Raw genomic sequence first — 18,165 nt, forward strand, 5'->3', positions numbered from 1 at the left:
GCCAGTTAGGCATGGTGACAAACAAACAGCACTATTTACCAGAAAATATGGGTTATGCATTATTTTCCAATGCAAGGGAAAACTATTTTAAATGGTGAGGTTTTAAGACCTAAAACTGTCCTTAACTTTGTGGAAACTGATTTCAAAGTGGTTCTATTTCCTAGGCTCTGTGAAATGGCTCTAGAAACACTGAATTAATGTGTAATTAAACAGTAATCTCTAACTACATGCAAATTTTTATTTTAGTTCCTTTCAACTAACTTCTGAATTAAATGAGAAATCTAAACAGATTTTTTTACAGAGTCAGTTACATGTTAAGAAGGAAACATGGTGTTTGGAGACAAGCGATCTAAGTTCAGGTGAATAATTCTACCCTGTCAGTTTATAGTGTTACATATAAACAAATTCTGGCCATACTGCAGGTGAGTATGTATTTTCAAACATTTGCAAAAAACAGAATAAAATGTTATGTACTAAATATATAATCACCCTTTACAAATTGTTATTACCATGTGTTATACATCGGGGAGAGATATGAAGAAATTTGCACCTCTTCTGCTTCCACAGCCCTGGTAAGTTTCTACCAACGAGCAGTCTTCTTAGCCGCTATGATACTCAGGCACCAGTAGATGGCACTCTAGCAATCCTCTTCCCGGAGAAGACATCTCTCCTGCCACACTCTTAAATTTCTCAGCAGTTACAACAAAGGTTCTACCTCTTTTCATATTTAAGCTGAGATTCCATGAAGACCTTCTAAAGTTTTCTACTTCTTTGTAAGACTTACTTCACAAGAAGGCAAGGGCTTAAATGAGATACAGAACCTGATAAACACGCATCAAGGATTTAAATGGATGGATGGATGTACTGATGGACAGGCAGGTAGATGGATGGATAGGTGGATGTCTGGATAGGTGGATGGCTGAATATGTGGGTGGGTGGGTGGATAGATGGATGGATGGATGGGTGAATGGACAGACAGGTAGATGGATGGATAGGTGGATGTCTGGATAGGTGGATGGCTGAATATGTGGGCGGATGGATGGATGGATGGATGGATGGATGGATGGATGGATGGATAGATGGGTGAATGGACAGACAAGTAGATGGATGGATGGATGTATTGATGGACAGGTAGGTAGATGGATGAATAGGTGGATGTCTGGATAGGTGGATGGCTGAATATGTGGGTGGGTGGATGGATGGATGGATGGATGGGTGAATGGACAGATAGGTAGATGGATGGATAGGTGGATGAATGGATAGGTGGGTGGGTGGGTAGATGGATGGATGGATGGACAGATGCATGGTGAGAAGGAAGGAGAGAGAGAGGAAGGGGAAAAAGGAAAATCTTCCTAGTGATGATCCTGTGAATGCTACTTACACATGTGGTGGCAGTTCAAAGAAATTGACCCCTTGATAAAGTTCCATCTGGCTCACAGTGTAGATTCCAAGCTCCTGGTATGGATTCACAGACACAAGGAGGGTGCCAATATATGTCTAGAGAAATGAGCCAAAGCACAAGTGAGGAATTTTGGGGTGCAAAAGACTGTCACACATTATGATCCCCATGAGTTCATTCCACATGGAGGCTTTAACATGATAAATCAGACAGGTGGGGTCTCTGCTGGGAATTTACATGGTGGGGGATATGAGGAAGACAGCAGACAAACAGTTGAGGGATAAGACAGCTGCAGTGAGAGATCAGTGTTAAGAAAGGTATACACAGGGTAATGAGGGCACAAACAATGAAAGCAGGCCATATTAGCAGGCATGGGGAAGGCTTCTTCTTCGCGTGTGTGTGTGTGTGTGTGTGTGTGTGTGTGTGTGTGTGTGTTTGAGACAGAGTCTCACTTGCTGTCCAGGCTGGAGTGCAGTGGCTTGATCTCGGCTCACTGCAACCTCTCCCTCCTGGATTCAAGTGATTCTCCTGCCTCAGCCTCCCATACCTGGAATTACAGACATCTGCTGCCACCACACCCGGCTGATTTTGTATTTTTAGTAGAGATGGGGTTTCACCATGTTAGCAAGGCTGGTCTTGAACTCCTGACCTCAGGTGGTCTGCCTACCTTGGCCTCCCAAAGTGTTGGGATTACAGGCGTGAGCCACCACGCCTGGCTGGGAAGACTTCTTTAAGGAGGTGACATCTGAACAGGGCTTGGAGGATGAGGAACCAACCATGAACAAAGTAGGCAGGAAGGGCATTTCAGACTGAAGGGATACAAATGGCAGGCTGGGGCACTGGAGGCCATTGTGGTTGAAGCCCATGAGTGAAGGCAGAAGCAAGAAAGGATGTCGAAGATGGAGCAGGCTCAGATCATACAGGCTCTGTGGGCTACCACGAGAAATTGAGGTTTTATTCCAAATGCAGTGGATGGCAGAGATACCACCCTCCCCTACTGAATTGAAACACCTGCCCTACAAAGATTTCATGATGGAAACACCAAAAGCAATTGCAACAAAAACAAAATTGACAAACGGGATCTAATTAAATTGAAGAGTTTCTGCACAGCAAAAGGAGCTATCACCAGAGTGAACAGACAACCTGCAGAACGGGAGAGAAGTTTTGCAACCTATCCATCTGACACAGGTCTAATACCCAGAGTCTACGAGGAACTTAAACAACTTTACAAGAAAAAACAACCCCATTAAAAAGTGGGCAAAGGGAATAAACAGACCCTTCTCAAAAAGAAGACATACATGCAGCCAACAAGCATACGAAAAAAAGCTCCACATCGCTGATCGTTACAGAAATGCAAATCCAAACCACAATGTGATACTATACTATCTCATGCCAGTCAGAATGGCAATTATAAAAAAGTAAAAAAACCACACACACATACACACACCCCAAACAGATGCTGACAAGGCTTTGGAGAAAAAGGAACACTTTTACACTCTTGGTAGGAGTTAGATTAGTTCAACCATTGTGGAAAATGCTGTGGCGATTCCTCAAAGATCTAGAGGCAGAAATATCATTTCACCTAGCAATCCCATTACTGGATACATACCCAAAAGAATATAAATCATTCTATTATAAAGAAACACACACACATATGTTCACTGCAGCACTATTCACAACAGCAACGACATGGAATCGACCCAAATGCCCATCAATGATAGTCTGGATAAAGAAAATGTGGTACATATGCATCATGGAATATGATGGAGCCATAAAAAGAAACGAGATCATGTCCTTTGCTGGGACGTGATGCAGCTGGAAGCCGTTATCCTCAGCAGACTAATACAGGAACAGAAAACCAAACACTGCATGTTCTTGTTAATAAGTGGGAACTAAACAATGAGAACACATGGATACATTTTTGGGGAGAGGACGGAACAACACACACTGGGGCTTGCTGGTGAGGTCAGAGGGCATCAGGAAGAATAGCTAGCGGATGCTGGGCCTAATACACAGGTGATGGGATGACCCACGCAGCAAACCACCACAGCACGTTTATCTATGTAACAAACCTGCACATCCTGCACACGTACCCCTGAAGTTAAAATAAAAGTAGAAGATACAAAAAAGAGAAATACCTCCCTAAACTATTACATGAATAGATAACTTTGGGAGGGGAGACTGTAACCTGTTTTATGGTCCTTAAAGGTCTCTCTGGCATTGAATGAAAGTAGGATGGGTGGGCCGGTGCGGTGGCTCACGCCTGTAATCCCAGCACTTTGGGAGGCCAAGGCAGGTGGATCACCTGAGGTCAGGAGTTCCGAGACCAGCCTGGCCAACATGGTCAAACCCCGTTTCTACTAAAAATACAAAAAAATTAGCTGGGCGCAGTGGTGCACGCCTGTATTTTTTTTGCTCTTATTTTTGCTTGCTCGGTATCTCAGTCCCTCTCTCCCAACAGATTCCTTTGGAGAACCCTCTTCCCCAACTTTTAGTCTATATCATCTGGGGTTCTGACTCCACCCCTCATCTCCAGGGGTGGGCCTGGTAACCCAGCCTGGCCAATCAGAATCGTCTTCATTTCTAGCCATGGGAATTGGCTCAGAGACAGGCACATGAGCCAAAGTGGGCCAATCAGAGCTGATCAATGTCAGCTTGGGCCATTTACTAGAGTTTTTTTCCAAGAGCATGGGCTCGCTTCTCAGCAGCAGCCCTAAGCTGATACAATGTCAGCCTGGATCTGAGAGCAACCATCTTGCTGCTGTGCACCTGAGAAGAAAATGGATGCATAAGAAAACAGAGCAGAGGTCAGGCATGGTGACCCATGTCTGTAATCCCAGCACTTTGGGAGGCCAAGGCGGGCAGATCACGAGGTCAAGAGATCAAGACCAGCCTGGCCAACTTGGTGAAACCCTGTCTCTACTAAAAATAAAAAAATTAGCTGGGCGTAGATTAGCTGGCTGTGGTGGGGCACACCTGTAGTCCCAGCTACTCGGGAGGCTGGGGCAGGAGAATCGTTTGAACACAGGAGGCAGAGGTTGCAATGAGCCGAGATCATGCCACTGCACTCCAGCCTGGGTGACAGAGCAAGACTCTGTCCAAAAAAAAAAAAAAAAAAAGAGAGATGGAGAAAGAGTCTCCAGACATCATCTGAAACTGTAGATCTAATCCTGGGACCTACAGTTACAGGCATGGACAGATTCCCTTTTGTGACTTAGGCTGGTGTAAGTTGGGTTTCTATCATGGGCAGCCATAAAAGCCTTAGCACAAAGGATCGAAGTACATCTAAGAGTGGTCCCTCAGTATCTCCCATTAATGTCTAATCTAATAGAGTGATATTATTCACAGTCATCAAAGTCTTGAAGGCAAGAAGGGAACAACTACCCTAGAAAAACATCTGAGAAATGGGTCACATTACGTATATGAGGTTCTTGCTGAAACGCTTGCGGAGGTTGTCAAGAAAGGCAGATTCGCTGGTGTATGCGTCCAGTAGCACAAAATCCTGAACTCCGACCTTGTCCCGGGCAGTCAGCGCCCCTTCCATGTGCAGACGGATGTGTTTCCTCCTCACTTCTTCTTTCTACGGGAAACAGAAGATTCTTCAGCAACTCGTCTATTTGGTAAAATTTATAACAGGTCTAATGCATGGAAATAACAAGATCCTAAACCGTGGGGTAGTAAAGAGCCAGCGTTAAATTATGCTGTCTTCACTTAGAGCTTACAGTATGGTTGGGGATACAAGATCATAATCATAAAAAATAGGATAGCAGCAGCTGACAGGAACCAAGTATTTACTAAATGCCTGAATTGTACTGTTTCATTTGATCTTCATTCTGACCCTATGAAATACTACTATGCCCATTCTACAGATGAGGAAACTAAGGCACATAAGCCACACCCAAGATCTGCCAAAAGATGGAGCCGGAAAATGAATCTAGACAGCGTACCCAGACTTACTTTCCTGACAACCCTGTACTCAATAAACGTTTTTTTAAATTAATGCTTCCTTTATGTTGATTAGTCAAGCTTGAATTTGCTTTTTCTTTTTTTAAAATTAATTTTCCTTTATTTCAACAAATGCTAATTGTGTAAACTCACTTTGTAACTCCCACATGAGTGGTGGGGACTTTGGGCCAGACAGGGACATTCTTGTTACAGAGGAGTATTTAAGGAAGGACAAACTTGGACTGTTCTTCTCCAAGGATGGGCTTCAGACCTCACTGGAGATGTGGCTGCAGCCCACTGAATGGCAAAGAATCTCAGCAGGGTACCAGGGCTGGAGCTGGTTCAGTCACTGGGCAGGCAACAGGAATGACCTTCCCGAGCACAGCCGCTGCTGGATGGGAGACCATGGAGGGAACCAAGGGAAGCAACTCTCCAGGGCTCAGGTAAGCTGCGGCCAGAGGGCAGGTGTGCACTGGGAGAGGGAAAACAGTAGTAGGCATGAAGCCTGGAGTGTGTGATGTCTGTGTCACGAGGGCTGTAACAAAGTGGTCACCAGGCCCTTGGCCAGAGCTGTGAGGTCACCGACGGACTGTGTGCTCTAGGCACACAGTTAGTGTGTGTCCCACCCACATATCACTGTGCAGCAGAATGTACAGCCTCAACACAAGAAAAAGCAAAACATAGCAAAGGACATCAGGAAGAGAGAAGCCTCCTGCCATTGCAGTGTCCCTCCAGCGCCCTCTAGTGCCAAAAGTGACATTGTGTTCACTTTAAGTAGAAATGCCTCAAGAGTGCAGTTCGTTAATGCCCAGCAGGTAATGAAGGGTGAATTTGGATCTGAGAGGCAATAAATTGACAACTGGCACATATGGATATATGCAAAGGTCCTAGCACAGCCAAAGCAACTTGCAAAAGAAAAACAAAGCTCGAGTAAGACTGTGTTTAATAAGACTGTGTGTCAATTCAGTGCAGAAATGGAAAACGTTTCTCTCCAATGGTGCAGGAACAACTAGATATTTACAAAGAAAAAAATTGCAGTTGGGTGTGGTGGCTCACAGCTGTGATCCCAGCACATTGGGATGCTGAGATGGGAGGAGTGCCTAAAGCCAGGAGTTGGAAACCAGCCTGGGTAACACAGGGAGACTCCCATCTCTATTTAAAAATATATAAATATAAAAGAAAAAGAAAGTAAAAATCTATTTCAGTCCCTATGTTACATTACACTACACACTACACACACACACACACACACACACATAAACTTGAGATGCATCTTAGACCTAAATACAAATTAAAAATCTATATAAAGCTACTGGAAGTAAACAAGGGGATTATCTTTGTAACCAGAGGAAGGCAAAGCTTTCTTAGATGAGAGCCAGGAAAAAAAATTATAAACAAAATAAGAAATCAGACTTCATCAAATATAAAGCTTCTCATTAGAAGACACTGTTAAGAAAATAGGCAAGTCAGAGACCAACAGAAAATATTCACAAAATACATAGCAGCAAAGAATTTGAATCCAGAATAAACAGTCCAATAGTAAAAAGACACACTCAATGAAAATTTGGCAAAAGACTTAAATAGATACTTCACAAAGGACCATAGACAAATTGGCAATAAACACATAGAAAAATGGTCAACACTGTTAGTCATCAGGAAAACACAAAGCCACAATGAGATACCAGAACACTTAAAATTAAAACAAAACTGTTCTGAACCTCAGAACAGTTAAACACACTGACAACACCAAATACTGGCGAGGATGCGGAGCACACAGAATTCTCTTACGCTGCTGGTAGGAATACAAAGAGAATCACTTTGGGAAAAGATCTGGCAGTTTCTAATGAAGTTAACCATGCCTCTATTCTTTGATCCAGCAATTCCACTCCTAAGTATTTACACAAGAGAAATGTAAACATATGTCCACAAAAAGACTTGAACATGAAGTTCAACTCATGCTCAACTTTATTCAGAATGGCCCCTAACTGGAAACAATCCAAATCCCCATCAACTGAAGAATGGCTGTGGCCCATCTGTACAACAGAGGGAGGACAGCAATAAAAGAGAAATAACGGGTACACGCAACAGCATGGATGACTCTCCCGGACATTATGCTGAGTGAAAGGACCCAGACACAAAAGAGTCATACTGTAGGATTCCATTGCTATGGCACTCTGGGACAAGCAAAACTAATCCACAGTGAAAAATCAGAACAATTGTTGCCTAGTTGGGGAGTTGTCAGGCCAAGGACATTTTTGGAGTAATGGAAACGTTCCATATTGTGATGTGGCTGGGGGTTACATGGGGTCAAGATAAATTGTTAAAACTGCGTGCATTTCACTATGTGAATTTTATTTTTGAAAAAGAACTGTAAAAAATAAGTGGGGAAGAGGTGGGGATTGGCTGGAGGTATGAATGAAAGCGGAAGGGCAGAATATTAATTGTTAAAGCTAGGTGGTGGGTAGAGGGAGTTTATGATACTATTCTGTTGACTTTGTATAAATTTGAAGTTTTTCATAATAAAAAGTGTAAAAAAACAGAATGGCCACCAGATGTCTCCCTGTACTAGCTAAATGGAGCTAGAAGAGCCGTAATCACTAGCAACCTAACATTGAAAACAATGCATTTAGATAAAACAGTATTTTAGTGATTCCAGGCTAGGTGTGATGGCTCATGTTTGTAATCCCAGCACTTTGGGAGGCCAAAGTAGGGGGATCGCTTGAGCCCAGGAGTTCAAGACTAGCCCAAGAAACATGGTGAAACTCTGTCTCTACTAAAAATACAAGAACTAGCTGGGTGTGGTGGTGTGTGCCTGTAGTCACAGCTGCTTGTGAGGCAGAGATGGGAGGATCGCCTGAACCTCGGGAGGCTGAGTCTGCAGTGAGCCATGATTGCACCACTACACTCCAGCCTAGGCAACAGAGTGAGACACTGTCTCAAAAAAAAAAAAAAAAAAAAAAAAAAGAAATATTTTAGTAATCCCAAGTGTTCCCATGCTGTACCACATATAGCATAGCATAATGATTAAGCATAATAATGAAGACTTATAGCATAATGATTAAGACTTTGGAACATGAGTCTTCCCAAGTTCAAATCCCATCTCTGTTGCTTCCTGGCAGTACAAGCTTGGGAGAGTCCCAAGTCTCTGTTTCATCTCTATAAAATAGAATGATAATTGTACTTACCTCGTAGGGTTGTCAGTTTCACCAGAACCATGTAAAGCACATGGAACCATGCTAGGCACAATTCAAACTCAGTGTTTGCTTTCGTCATCACTAGTATCAGTAATCACGATTATTAGAAATAGAAACATAGTAAAGCAAAAAGTCTGATCAGGAGTCAATGAGCTCCTATTAAGCTGGAGGTGGGTTGGTTTCTGAAACAGTGTCTAGAGGTGGACCCAGAAATAGCACAGTCAGGTTGCTGCAGGCAGAGGATACAGAGATTAACCAAGCTTTTCTCTTAGCCTGGTCCTAAGGATGGGAGCGTGGCATACTCCTGCAGTCAGCCTAGGAACGTGACTTGAATCCCAAAGAAGTTTGACAAAACCTTGTAGATTAAGTAACATGACAATGATTTTTAACTTGCAAGGGTCAGAGCACACTCCATTCACTTCAGGCTAGAGTTTTGCTTGTTGTAATATTTCAGTTCTAACACCTCGATTCCTCTGTCTGTTGATTTCCAGTTATCTTTTAGAGGGCATAGGAAAACGAGAGTGTCCCAATAAGACTGATGTGAACCGTCAAAGGCATGAATATTGGGACATAAGGGAGAAGGGTAATGAAGAAACTGGAGTGATTCAGCCTTGAACCAAAAGGTAATTGAGATTTATCATAAAGAGAGCATTAAACCCAGATTAAATAAGAGGGAAGAAATTAAAGAGATCTTCAATCACACCTAAGAATATTAAATTAAATCCAATTAAGTTACATCTACGAAAGAACTCCATCTTTGGGGTGATAAAAAGGTGGAGGATGCTAACTGTGCATACCCACAGTGCAAGGATCGCAGACTCTGCCTGTTACAGGGTTCTGGCAGTTACGGTGACTGCGAGGTGATGGGGACTGGGTTAGACCCGGGAATGAATGGCCATCTCAACCTGGCTCCAGCTGGTTGGCATCAGGCACACATATAGTGCCTGTGTGTTGCCAGACCTTCTGATTATTTAAGTTAGAAGTATGGAATTATATACGCAGTCCTGTCACACAATTTACCCTTGCGGGACACTAGTCTGCAGCCTCTGCAGCAAGCCACTCTTTGTCTTGGGTGGTTTAAACCTCGTGCTCATCTAAAAGCAAGGGATTCAAGGAAACACTCAAACAGGACCATTATTTTGGAAGTAACATGTACTCAGTGATGATCTGACCACATCATCTTCTACATAATCAAATGCTTGACCCAGTATGTGGAGTGGAGTGGGGGTGGGGAGATGACAGGGAGGCCACAATATGTGGAAAGGTGGTGAGATGCCATGGTAGAGATAGAAATGCCTGCCAGCTCTTCCATGGGCTTCCCCACATTCACAAACGCCCTTGCAGTTAGGTGGAGTTGCTTGACTACTTCTGGCCAAATGGCTGTAAATAGAAGTGACATTTGTGCAAGACCCATCCAATGTTATTAGAACTTCTTTGATATATATATAATATATAAAATATATTATATATACACACATATATAATATATTTTATATATATATATATATATATATATATATATATATATATATATGAAACTTCTTTGATACTGCAGTGACTGAGAATTTCTCTTGCCAAATGGACCAGCCACAAGATCAAAATAGCCTGGATTCCTGAGCCATCACCTAGAGGAGAGATGTCTTCAAGAGACATCTCTTCAAGATGACATCTTCAAGAGATGTCATCCAGATCCACAGTAGACTTTGTGTGAGCAAGAAATAAACTTCTGTTATGAGAAACTTCTGAGTTTTGGGGCTGGTTGTTATTGTAGCTGAAGGCTGCTTATCCTGACTAATACAGATGGGGAATAGAACTTTTCCACTGGGAGGACAGCAGTTTGAATGTTAGCCACAGTTCTTGCATGTTAAACTTGGCCAGCTGTTTTGGTGACTACCCTAAAGTTCTGGAGGAAGAGTAGGGGCTGTTTTTTTAAGGGGAGAAGAAGGTGAATGATAAGCCCTGAAGCTGTCATTTTTGAATTTTATTTGAAACTTCAAAATCCTTCGCTTAAGGGAAATGTTATAAGAAATCTCAATATGTAAAATTGAGGAAAGCAGACCTTTCTGACTGAAGTAGGGGGTGAGAGTTTCACTGGGTTGCCCCACAGAAACATGGGAGGGGGTCTGGGGGATGCCTAGGGCAGAAGAGAGTTTGCAAACCCTACATAGACCCTGAGCCTTGATTGCCCAAGCTCCACTATTTGAAGACCTCCTTTACATGGATGCTCATTATCTGTGTGCCACCAGTACTATTTTTTACTTCATATTTTTCTTTAAATATATTTTTCCTGTAAATATATACAGTTAAAGATATTTTGAAAAGTTCTCATACACAAAACTAACAAAAGCACAACAAACCCAATATACACAGCTTCAACAAATATGAACTTAGGCCTTCTCTTATTCCAGCTATGTTTCACTATTCCAGCACTGGATTATTTTGAGGTAAATCACAAAACATTATATCACTTTATTTGTAAATATTTTACTAGGTATCTCTAAAACATAGGAACTCTAAAAATATACAGGCACATATATACCTGTATGTAATCACAACACCAGTATCGTAAAGAACACCAAAATTCCTTAATACTAATTACAATATCCAACGTTCAAATTTCTCTAGTTATATATCTTTTGCAATTGGCTTATTGAGATCAGTATCCAAACAAGGACCACACACTGCATTAGGCCAACGTGTCTCTCAAGTGTCTTTTGTTCTATAGGTTCCCTCCGTTTCTTTCTTGCAATTTATTCAGAGGAAATTGGACAATTTGTCCTATAGAATTTCCCACACTCCGGGTTTTGTTCATTGCATTCTTAAGGAGTCATTTAACATGTTTGTCTTTCTCCTGCATTTCCTGCGAACTGGTCATTTGAATTAGAGGTCCAAGCAGATACAAGATCGATTTGTTTTGGCAAAAAAAAAAAAAAGACTTCCTAGGCAGGGAAGTACATTTCCAGAAGGGGACACGCAAGGGCTGGCTGTCTTTTTAGGATGTCAGTGTTCTCTGATTCACACTGCCTAAATCCACATTTTCTTAGGAGTTTGATATTCCAGTTCTAGCAAACCTTCATTTATTAAATGAGACTGTTTTATAAAGAGAAATTTCCCTTATTAACTATTTGGTTGCCCTGTGCTACGGCTTGTAAAGGAAAGGCAAGGTAAATGTTTGATTTACTAGTTTTCAGAATAACGGGTTGGTCCCGCTGCATCCTCCCAAGGTGACAATGAGTTTTTAATATCATTGCAAATTCATGGTTTACATGTATGTGTTGTGTTTCATGCCATGACATTTAACCCTTTTTTTTTTTTGAGACAGTCTTGCTCTGTTGCCCAGGCTGGAGTGCAATAACGTGATCTCAGCTCTGCAACCTTCACCTCCTGGGTTCAAGTGATTCTCCTGCCTCAGTCTCCCGAGTAATTGGGACTACTGGTGTGGGCCACCATACCCGGCTAATTTTTGTATTTTCAGTAGAGACAGGGTTTCACCATGTTGCCCAGGCTGGTCTTGAACTCCTGACCTGAAGTGATCCACCACCCTGGTCTTCCAAAATGCTGGCATTACAGGTGTGAGCCACCACACTCAGCCTTAACCTTAGTTTTCTATCTCTTCTCCTTTCTCCTGTCCAAAAATTCCAGTTTAATGACACAAGAAATTTTTCATTGGTTTTATTAACAATATACACAAAACAGTCTCAAAATAACACCAACACTCACCAATGTGATTATTGGAAACTGTCTAAAATTTTTGAATTCTTTGTCCTCAGGGTAAACCTCACTGGAGTTGTAGAGACACATTACTGTGTTTTTAGGTTCCCTTGAACTAGTTAATTTCTCTTTCTAGCAACCAGATGCACATTTTTTTTTTCATTTTACTGTTTATGTCAGGGGATTGATTTTTAAATTTAATTTTGTTTTATAAGTATGTAGAATATTTAATGATAGCAAGAAATAAAATAGGGCATACTCAAAGAACTAGCTCCTGTCCTTACCCCTTTCTCTCCATTCTCTTCCTCCTCCTGTACACAACTATTTTTTTAATGTTAAAATTGGTCCAGGTGCGGTGGCTCTCAAGTGTAATCTCAGCACTTTGGGTGGCTGAGGCAGGAGGATCACTTGAGGTCAAGAGTTTGAAACCAGTCTGGGCAACAAAGCAAGACCCAATCTCTACAAAAAGTAAAAAATGAAATAAAAATTTTAAAAAGTTAAAATTGCTGGTCGGGTTTGGTGGCTCACACCTGTAATCCCAGAACTTTGGGAGGCTGAGGCAGGTGGATCACAAGGTAAAGAGATTGAGACCATCCTGGCCAACATGGTGAAACCCCATCTCTACTAAAAATACAAAAATTAGCTGGGCATGGTGGCAGGTGCCTGTAATCCCAGCTACTCAGGAGGCTGAGCAGGAGAATTGCTTGAACCCAGGAGGTGGAAGTTGCAGTGAGCTGAGATCACGCCACTGCATTCCAGCCTGGTACAGAGCTAGAATCTGTCTCAAAAAAAAAAAAAAAAAAAAAAAAAAAAAAAAAAAAAAAAACAGTTAAAATTGCTAAAACAGCTCCTTTTTTAAGTATAAGCAATTTACCTATAGATTTGTTTTCCTCCTTTCTTAGGTAAATGTTTACAAACTCTACATGCTATTTTTCCATCTTGTCTTTTCTGCAGCTCATTTGGGAGTTGTTTAGGGAGATATTTCTCATTATTTTTTAGAACCGTAGAGTATTTCACTATTTGTGCTTACTATATCGTAGTTTACTAACACAATTCCATAGCGAGGGATCACAGCTAGCCTCTCTCTGATAGAAACTGACAGAAAGCAATGGCAAAAAACCCTCAATAGGACATCAAAAATCAAACTCCATAATTAACTAACACATGTAGACCATTGCACCCAACAACTGGGGCGTATACATTTTAGTTCAAAAGCACATAAACCTTAAATGGACATTATTCCCACTCATAAAGTAAATCTCAAGTTTTAAAAGATTGAAATCCCACAGAGCTGACTCCGATCAAGCCCCTAAGTCAGTGCTGTTGAATAGAATCTTCTGGCATGATGAAAATGTGTGATAGCTTCACTGGTTAGCGCAGTAGCCACTAGCCACAGGTGAGGTCTTTTAGTACTTGAAATGTGGTGAGATTGAGAAACTGAAATTTGTATTTAATTTTAATTCGTTTAAACTTACATAGCCATAGATGACCGGTGCCTAGTACTCAGGGAGCACAGGTTTAGATCTAACTTCCAATTCAAAGAACGGTGAGGAATGGAAAATACATTAAACAATGCTGTAGTTAGTATGCAATCACCTTAATCCAGACCAGGAGATGCTACAGGAAAATCTAGCTAGTTTCTTCAACATTTGTCCAAGAAACCTGCAAGAGAACCTATATTTTAAAAGAGATGAAAGAAGAAAATGCAACTCAAAACCACAGTGAGATGCCACTTCACATGCACCCCATCCCTCCCTCCCTGTCTCTCTTGCTCCCTCTCACACCATGTGATCTCTGTACACGCTAGCTTCCCTTTACCTCCCACGATGAGTATAAGCAGCCTGAGGCCCTCACTAGTGAAAATGTCAGAAAATACGTATTGGCGAGGAAGCCAAAAAATGAGAACCCTCATCCATTGCTGGTGGGAATATAAGATGGTGTAGGTTGGGCGTGGTGGCTCATGCCTGTAATCCCAGCATTTTGGGAGGCCCAGGCAGGAGGATTGCTTGAGCTCAGGAGTTTGAGACCAGCCTGGGTACCATCATGAAACCCCCATCTCTACAAAAAATGAAAAAAAAAAAATAGCTGGGTATGGTGGGGCACACCTGTGGTCCCATCTATTTGGGAGGATGAGGCGGGAGGATTACTTGAGCCTGGAAGGTCAAGGCTGCAGTAAGCTGTGATCACACCACTGGACTCCAGCCTGTGAGTGAGACCTTATCTCAAAAAAAAATAAAAAAGGTGCAGCCATTTTGGAAAACATTCTGTTAGTTTCTCCAAAGGTTAAACAGAGATCCCAGACAACCCAGTAGTTCCACTCTTAGGTATTTACCCAAGAGAAACGGAAACATGTCCATGATGTAGTGATGACTACACAACTCTGCAAATATACTAAAAACAAGTGAATTATACACTTTAAATAGATGAATTCAATGGCATATGAATTGGAGCTCAATAAAAATGTTATTTTTAAAAAGAGATGAAAAAGGCTTGTCAGTAATCAATGTATGGCATTGTGGTTGTGTTTTTTAAAGATTCTGTATCACTTAGAAATAAATACTGAAATAGGGAGGAAATGACATTGTGTCTGGAATGGTATCAAAGTAACCCTGGCTGTGGGAAATACCTGGGGAAGGAGGTAAGCCATCATTGGCCATGAGCTGATTATTATTCTGGTGGTGACAGTTACTAGGGGATTCACTATACTATTCTTTCTACTTTTATACAAAGCTTATTGGTTGCATAACATATAGAATGTTTGTATGTTTCATAATACATATTTAAAATGTTTCACAATAAAGTTAAAGATTCTTTAGGAATAAATCTAACAAAAGATATATAAGACTACTATAGGAGAAAATTGTAAGACATGATTGGATAAGCAGAACCGATAAAGCCATAGAGGCAGAATGCAGCTTGGTGGTTGCCAAATGCTGTGGTTTGGATATGGTTTGTTTCCACCAAGTTTCACGTTGAAATTTGATCCCCAGAGTTGGAGGTGGGGCCTTACAGGAGGTGCTTGGGTCATGGGATCCATCCCATGGATCCCTCCTGAATAGATTAATGCCCTCCCTCAGGGTGAGTGAGTTCTCACTCTGTTTGTTCCTGCGAGAACTGGTTATTTAAAAAGAACCCATCAGGTGGTACCTCCTCCTCCTCTCTCTTGCTTCCTGTCTCACCATGTGATCTCTGCACATGCTAGTTTCCCTTTCTCTTCCACTATGAGGCCCTCTCCACGTGCAGATGCCCGATCTTGAACTTTCCAGCCATCAGAATTGGAAGCCAAATAAAACTTTCTTTCTTTATAAACTATTCAGCCTCAAGTATTCCTTTATAGCAACACAAAATGGACTAAGACAGCAAGGGATGGTGGGAGGGAACATGAGTGGAAACTGCTTCATGGGAAGATATTGTACTTTGGAGTGATGGAAACATTTTGGAACTGTAAAGAGGTGGTGGCTGCACAATATTGTGAGTGAACAAAATGCCACTGAATTTGTTTACTTTAAAACAGTTACTTTTGCCAGACAAGGTGGCTCATGCCTATAATCCCAGCACTTTGGGAGGCTGAGGTGGGTGGATCACCTGAGGTCAGGAGTTTGAGACCATCCTGACCAACATGGCAAAACCCCATCTCTACTAAAAATACAAAATTAGCTAGGTGTGGTGGCACATGCCTATAATCCCAGCTATTCAGGAGGCTGAGGCAGGAGAATCACTTGAACCCGGGAGGCAGAGGTTGCAGTGAACTGAGATTGTGCCATTGCACTCCAGCCTGGGCAACAAGAGTGAAACTCCATCTCGAAAATTAAAATGGTTAATTTTACATTACGTGAATTTCACCTCAATAAATTTTTTAAAGAAAAAAATTAGAAAAAATTAAAGAACAATTAAATAAAAGGGTATACCATATTCTTGAATGGAAAGACTCAGTATTATAAAGATATTACATTCTCCCATGTTGGTCCTTACCTTCAGTACTAGCACAATAAAAATCCCAACAAGTTTAAGTAAAACTTGACAAGCCATTTCTGAAATTTTTGTGAAATTGCAAAGGACCAAGAATAGCTAAGATAAGCTTTATGTAGAACAACTTATTGTTGTCCGATGACTTGCTCTACTTATTACCAAGCCATACTGTAAAACTACATTAATCCAAATAGTATGACATTTGTATGGGGATACAAAGACACCATTGTAACAGAATCCCCAGCATCAGACCTACAAATAAATGGACACTTTCTGTTGACAAAGGTAGCAGAACAGAGCAGTGAGAAAAGGGCAACCTCTTAAAAACATCATCCTGGGACATTGGGAGGTGTGGGCAAAAAAACTGTATGCCTACCTCACACCATACAGAAAAGTAATTTTCAGTGGATTAACGACCTAAGTGTGGCAATAAAAAGAAAGGAGTACTGATACATGCTACAACATGGATGAACCTTGAAAACATTATGCTAAGTGAAAGAAGCAGTTACAAAAGAACCACTACCACATGACTTCATTTATATGAAACATTTCCATGTCTATATGGAAATATAGACATGGAAAGTGGATCTGTGGTTACCAAGTGCTAGGCAGTTTGCGGTGACTGCTAAAGGGCTTGAGGTTCCTTTTCAAGGTGTTGAAATGTTCTAAAATTAATTGTGGTGACGGTTGTGTAACTGTGAATAAACTAAAAACCTTGAGGTATCTACTATGAATTGTATGGTGTTTGAATTATATTTCAATAAGGTTGTTACAAATAAAAAATCTAAATGTGAAAGCCAAAACTATAAAGCTTTAGAAGAGACTATAGAAGATATCTTCATGGCCTTAGGGTAGGAAAGAATTTGTTTCTTTCCATTGATTGATTAAGACAGGGTCTTGCTCTGTTGCCCAGGCTGGAGTGTAGTAGTGCTATTAATAGCTTACTGCAACCTCAAACTTCTGGGCTCAGATAATCCTCTTACCTCAGCTCCCCAAGTAGTTGGGACTACAAGCACTCACCATCACACCCTGCTAATTTCTGTATTTTTTTTTTTTTTTAAGAGAAAAGATTTCACCATAATGCCCAGGCAGGTCTCAAACTCCTGGGCTCAAGTGACCCACACACCTTGGCCTTCCAAAGTGCTAGGATTACAGGTGTAAGCCACTATGCCCAGCCAGGATTTCTTCATAATTCACATGAAAAATCATCAACCATAAAGGGAATGATGTGCAATCTTGATTACATTCAAATCAATACCTTTTGTTTGTTAAAAGACATAAAAAGAGTGAAGCACAAAGCTATGGTGTTGGGGAAGCTATTTGCGACACATAAAAAGGATCTAGAAATGAATAAGAAAAATCAAACAGCTCAATCTAAAAATAGGATGGTAGCAAGCAGGCATTTTATATACAAATTGAATGGCTGACTGAGTGCGGTGGCTCACACCTGTAATCCAAACACTTTGGGAGGCTGAGGTGGGCGGATCGCTTGAAATCATGACTTTGAGACCAGCATGGGCAACATGGCAAAACCCCGGTGGTGCATGCCTGTAGTCCCAGCAACTCAGGAGGCTGAGGTGGGAGGGTGGCTTGAGCCTGGGTGGTGGAGGCTGCAGAGGGCCAAGATCGTGCCACTGCACTCCAGTCTGGGTGATAGAACCAGACCTTGTCTAAAAAAAAAAAAAAAAAAAAAAAATCAGCCAAGTGTGGTGGCTCACACCTGCAATCCCGGCATTTTAGGAGGCCAAGGTGTACAGATCACTTGAGGTCAGGAGTTTCAAACCAGTGTGGCCAACATGGCAAAACCCTGTCTCTGTGGCCAACATGGCAAAACCCTGTCTCTACTAAAAACACAAAACTTTGCCAGGTGCAGTGGCGGGCACCTGTAATCCCAGCTACTCAGAAGGCTGAGGCAGGAGAATTGCTTGAACCTGGGAGGTGGAGGTT

The 18,165-nt window shown here is 41.6% G+C and overlaps 1 protein-coding gene across 1 annotated transcript in view; it reads right to left on the reverse strand.

Annotated features, from left to right (window-relative positions):
- The window catches only part of MYO1H (myosin IH), a 99,366-nt gene that overhangs the window by 56,379 nt on the left and 24,822 nt on the right, over positions 1 to 18,165 (reverse strand). The window contains exons 2-3 of the mRNA XM_021675532.2: positions 4,818 to 4,979; positions 1,382 to 1,497 (exon numbers count right to left, since the gene is read on the reverse strand). Coding sequence (XP_021531207.2) covers positions 1,382 to 1,497; positions 4,818 to 4,979 — 278 coding nt within the window. The remainder of the gene's footprint in view (positions 1 to 1,381; positions 1,498 to 4,817; positions 4,980 to 18,165) is intronic.

Source organism: Aotus nancymaae, unplaced genomic scaffold (assembly GCF_030222135.1).
Source record: "Aotus nancymaae isolate 86718 unplaced genomic scaffold, 86718_ANA_hifiasm-v0.15.2.pri h1tg000021l, whole genome shotgun sequence".
NCBI lineage: Eukaryota > Metazoa > Chordata > Mammalia > Primates > Aotidae > Aotus > Aotus nancymaae.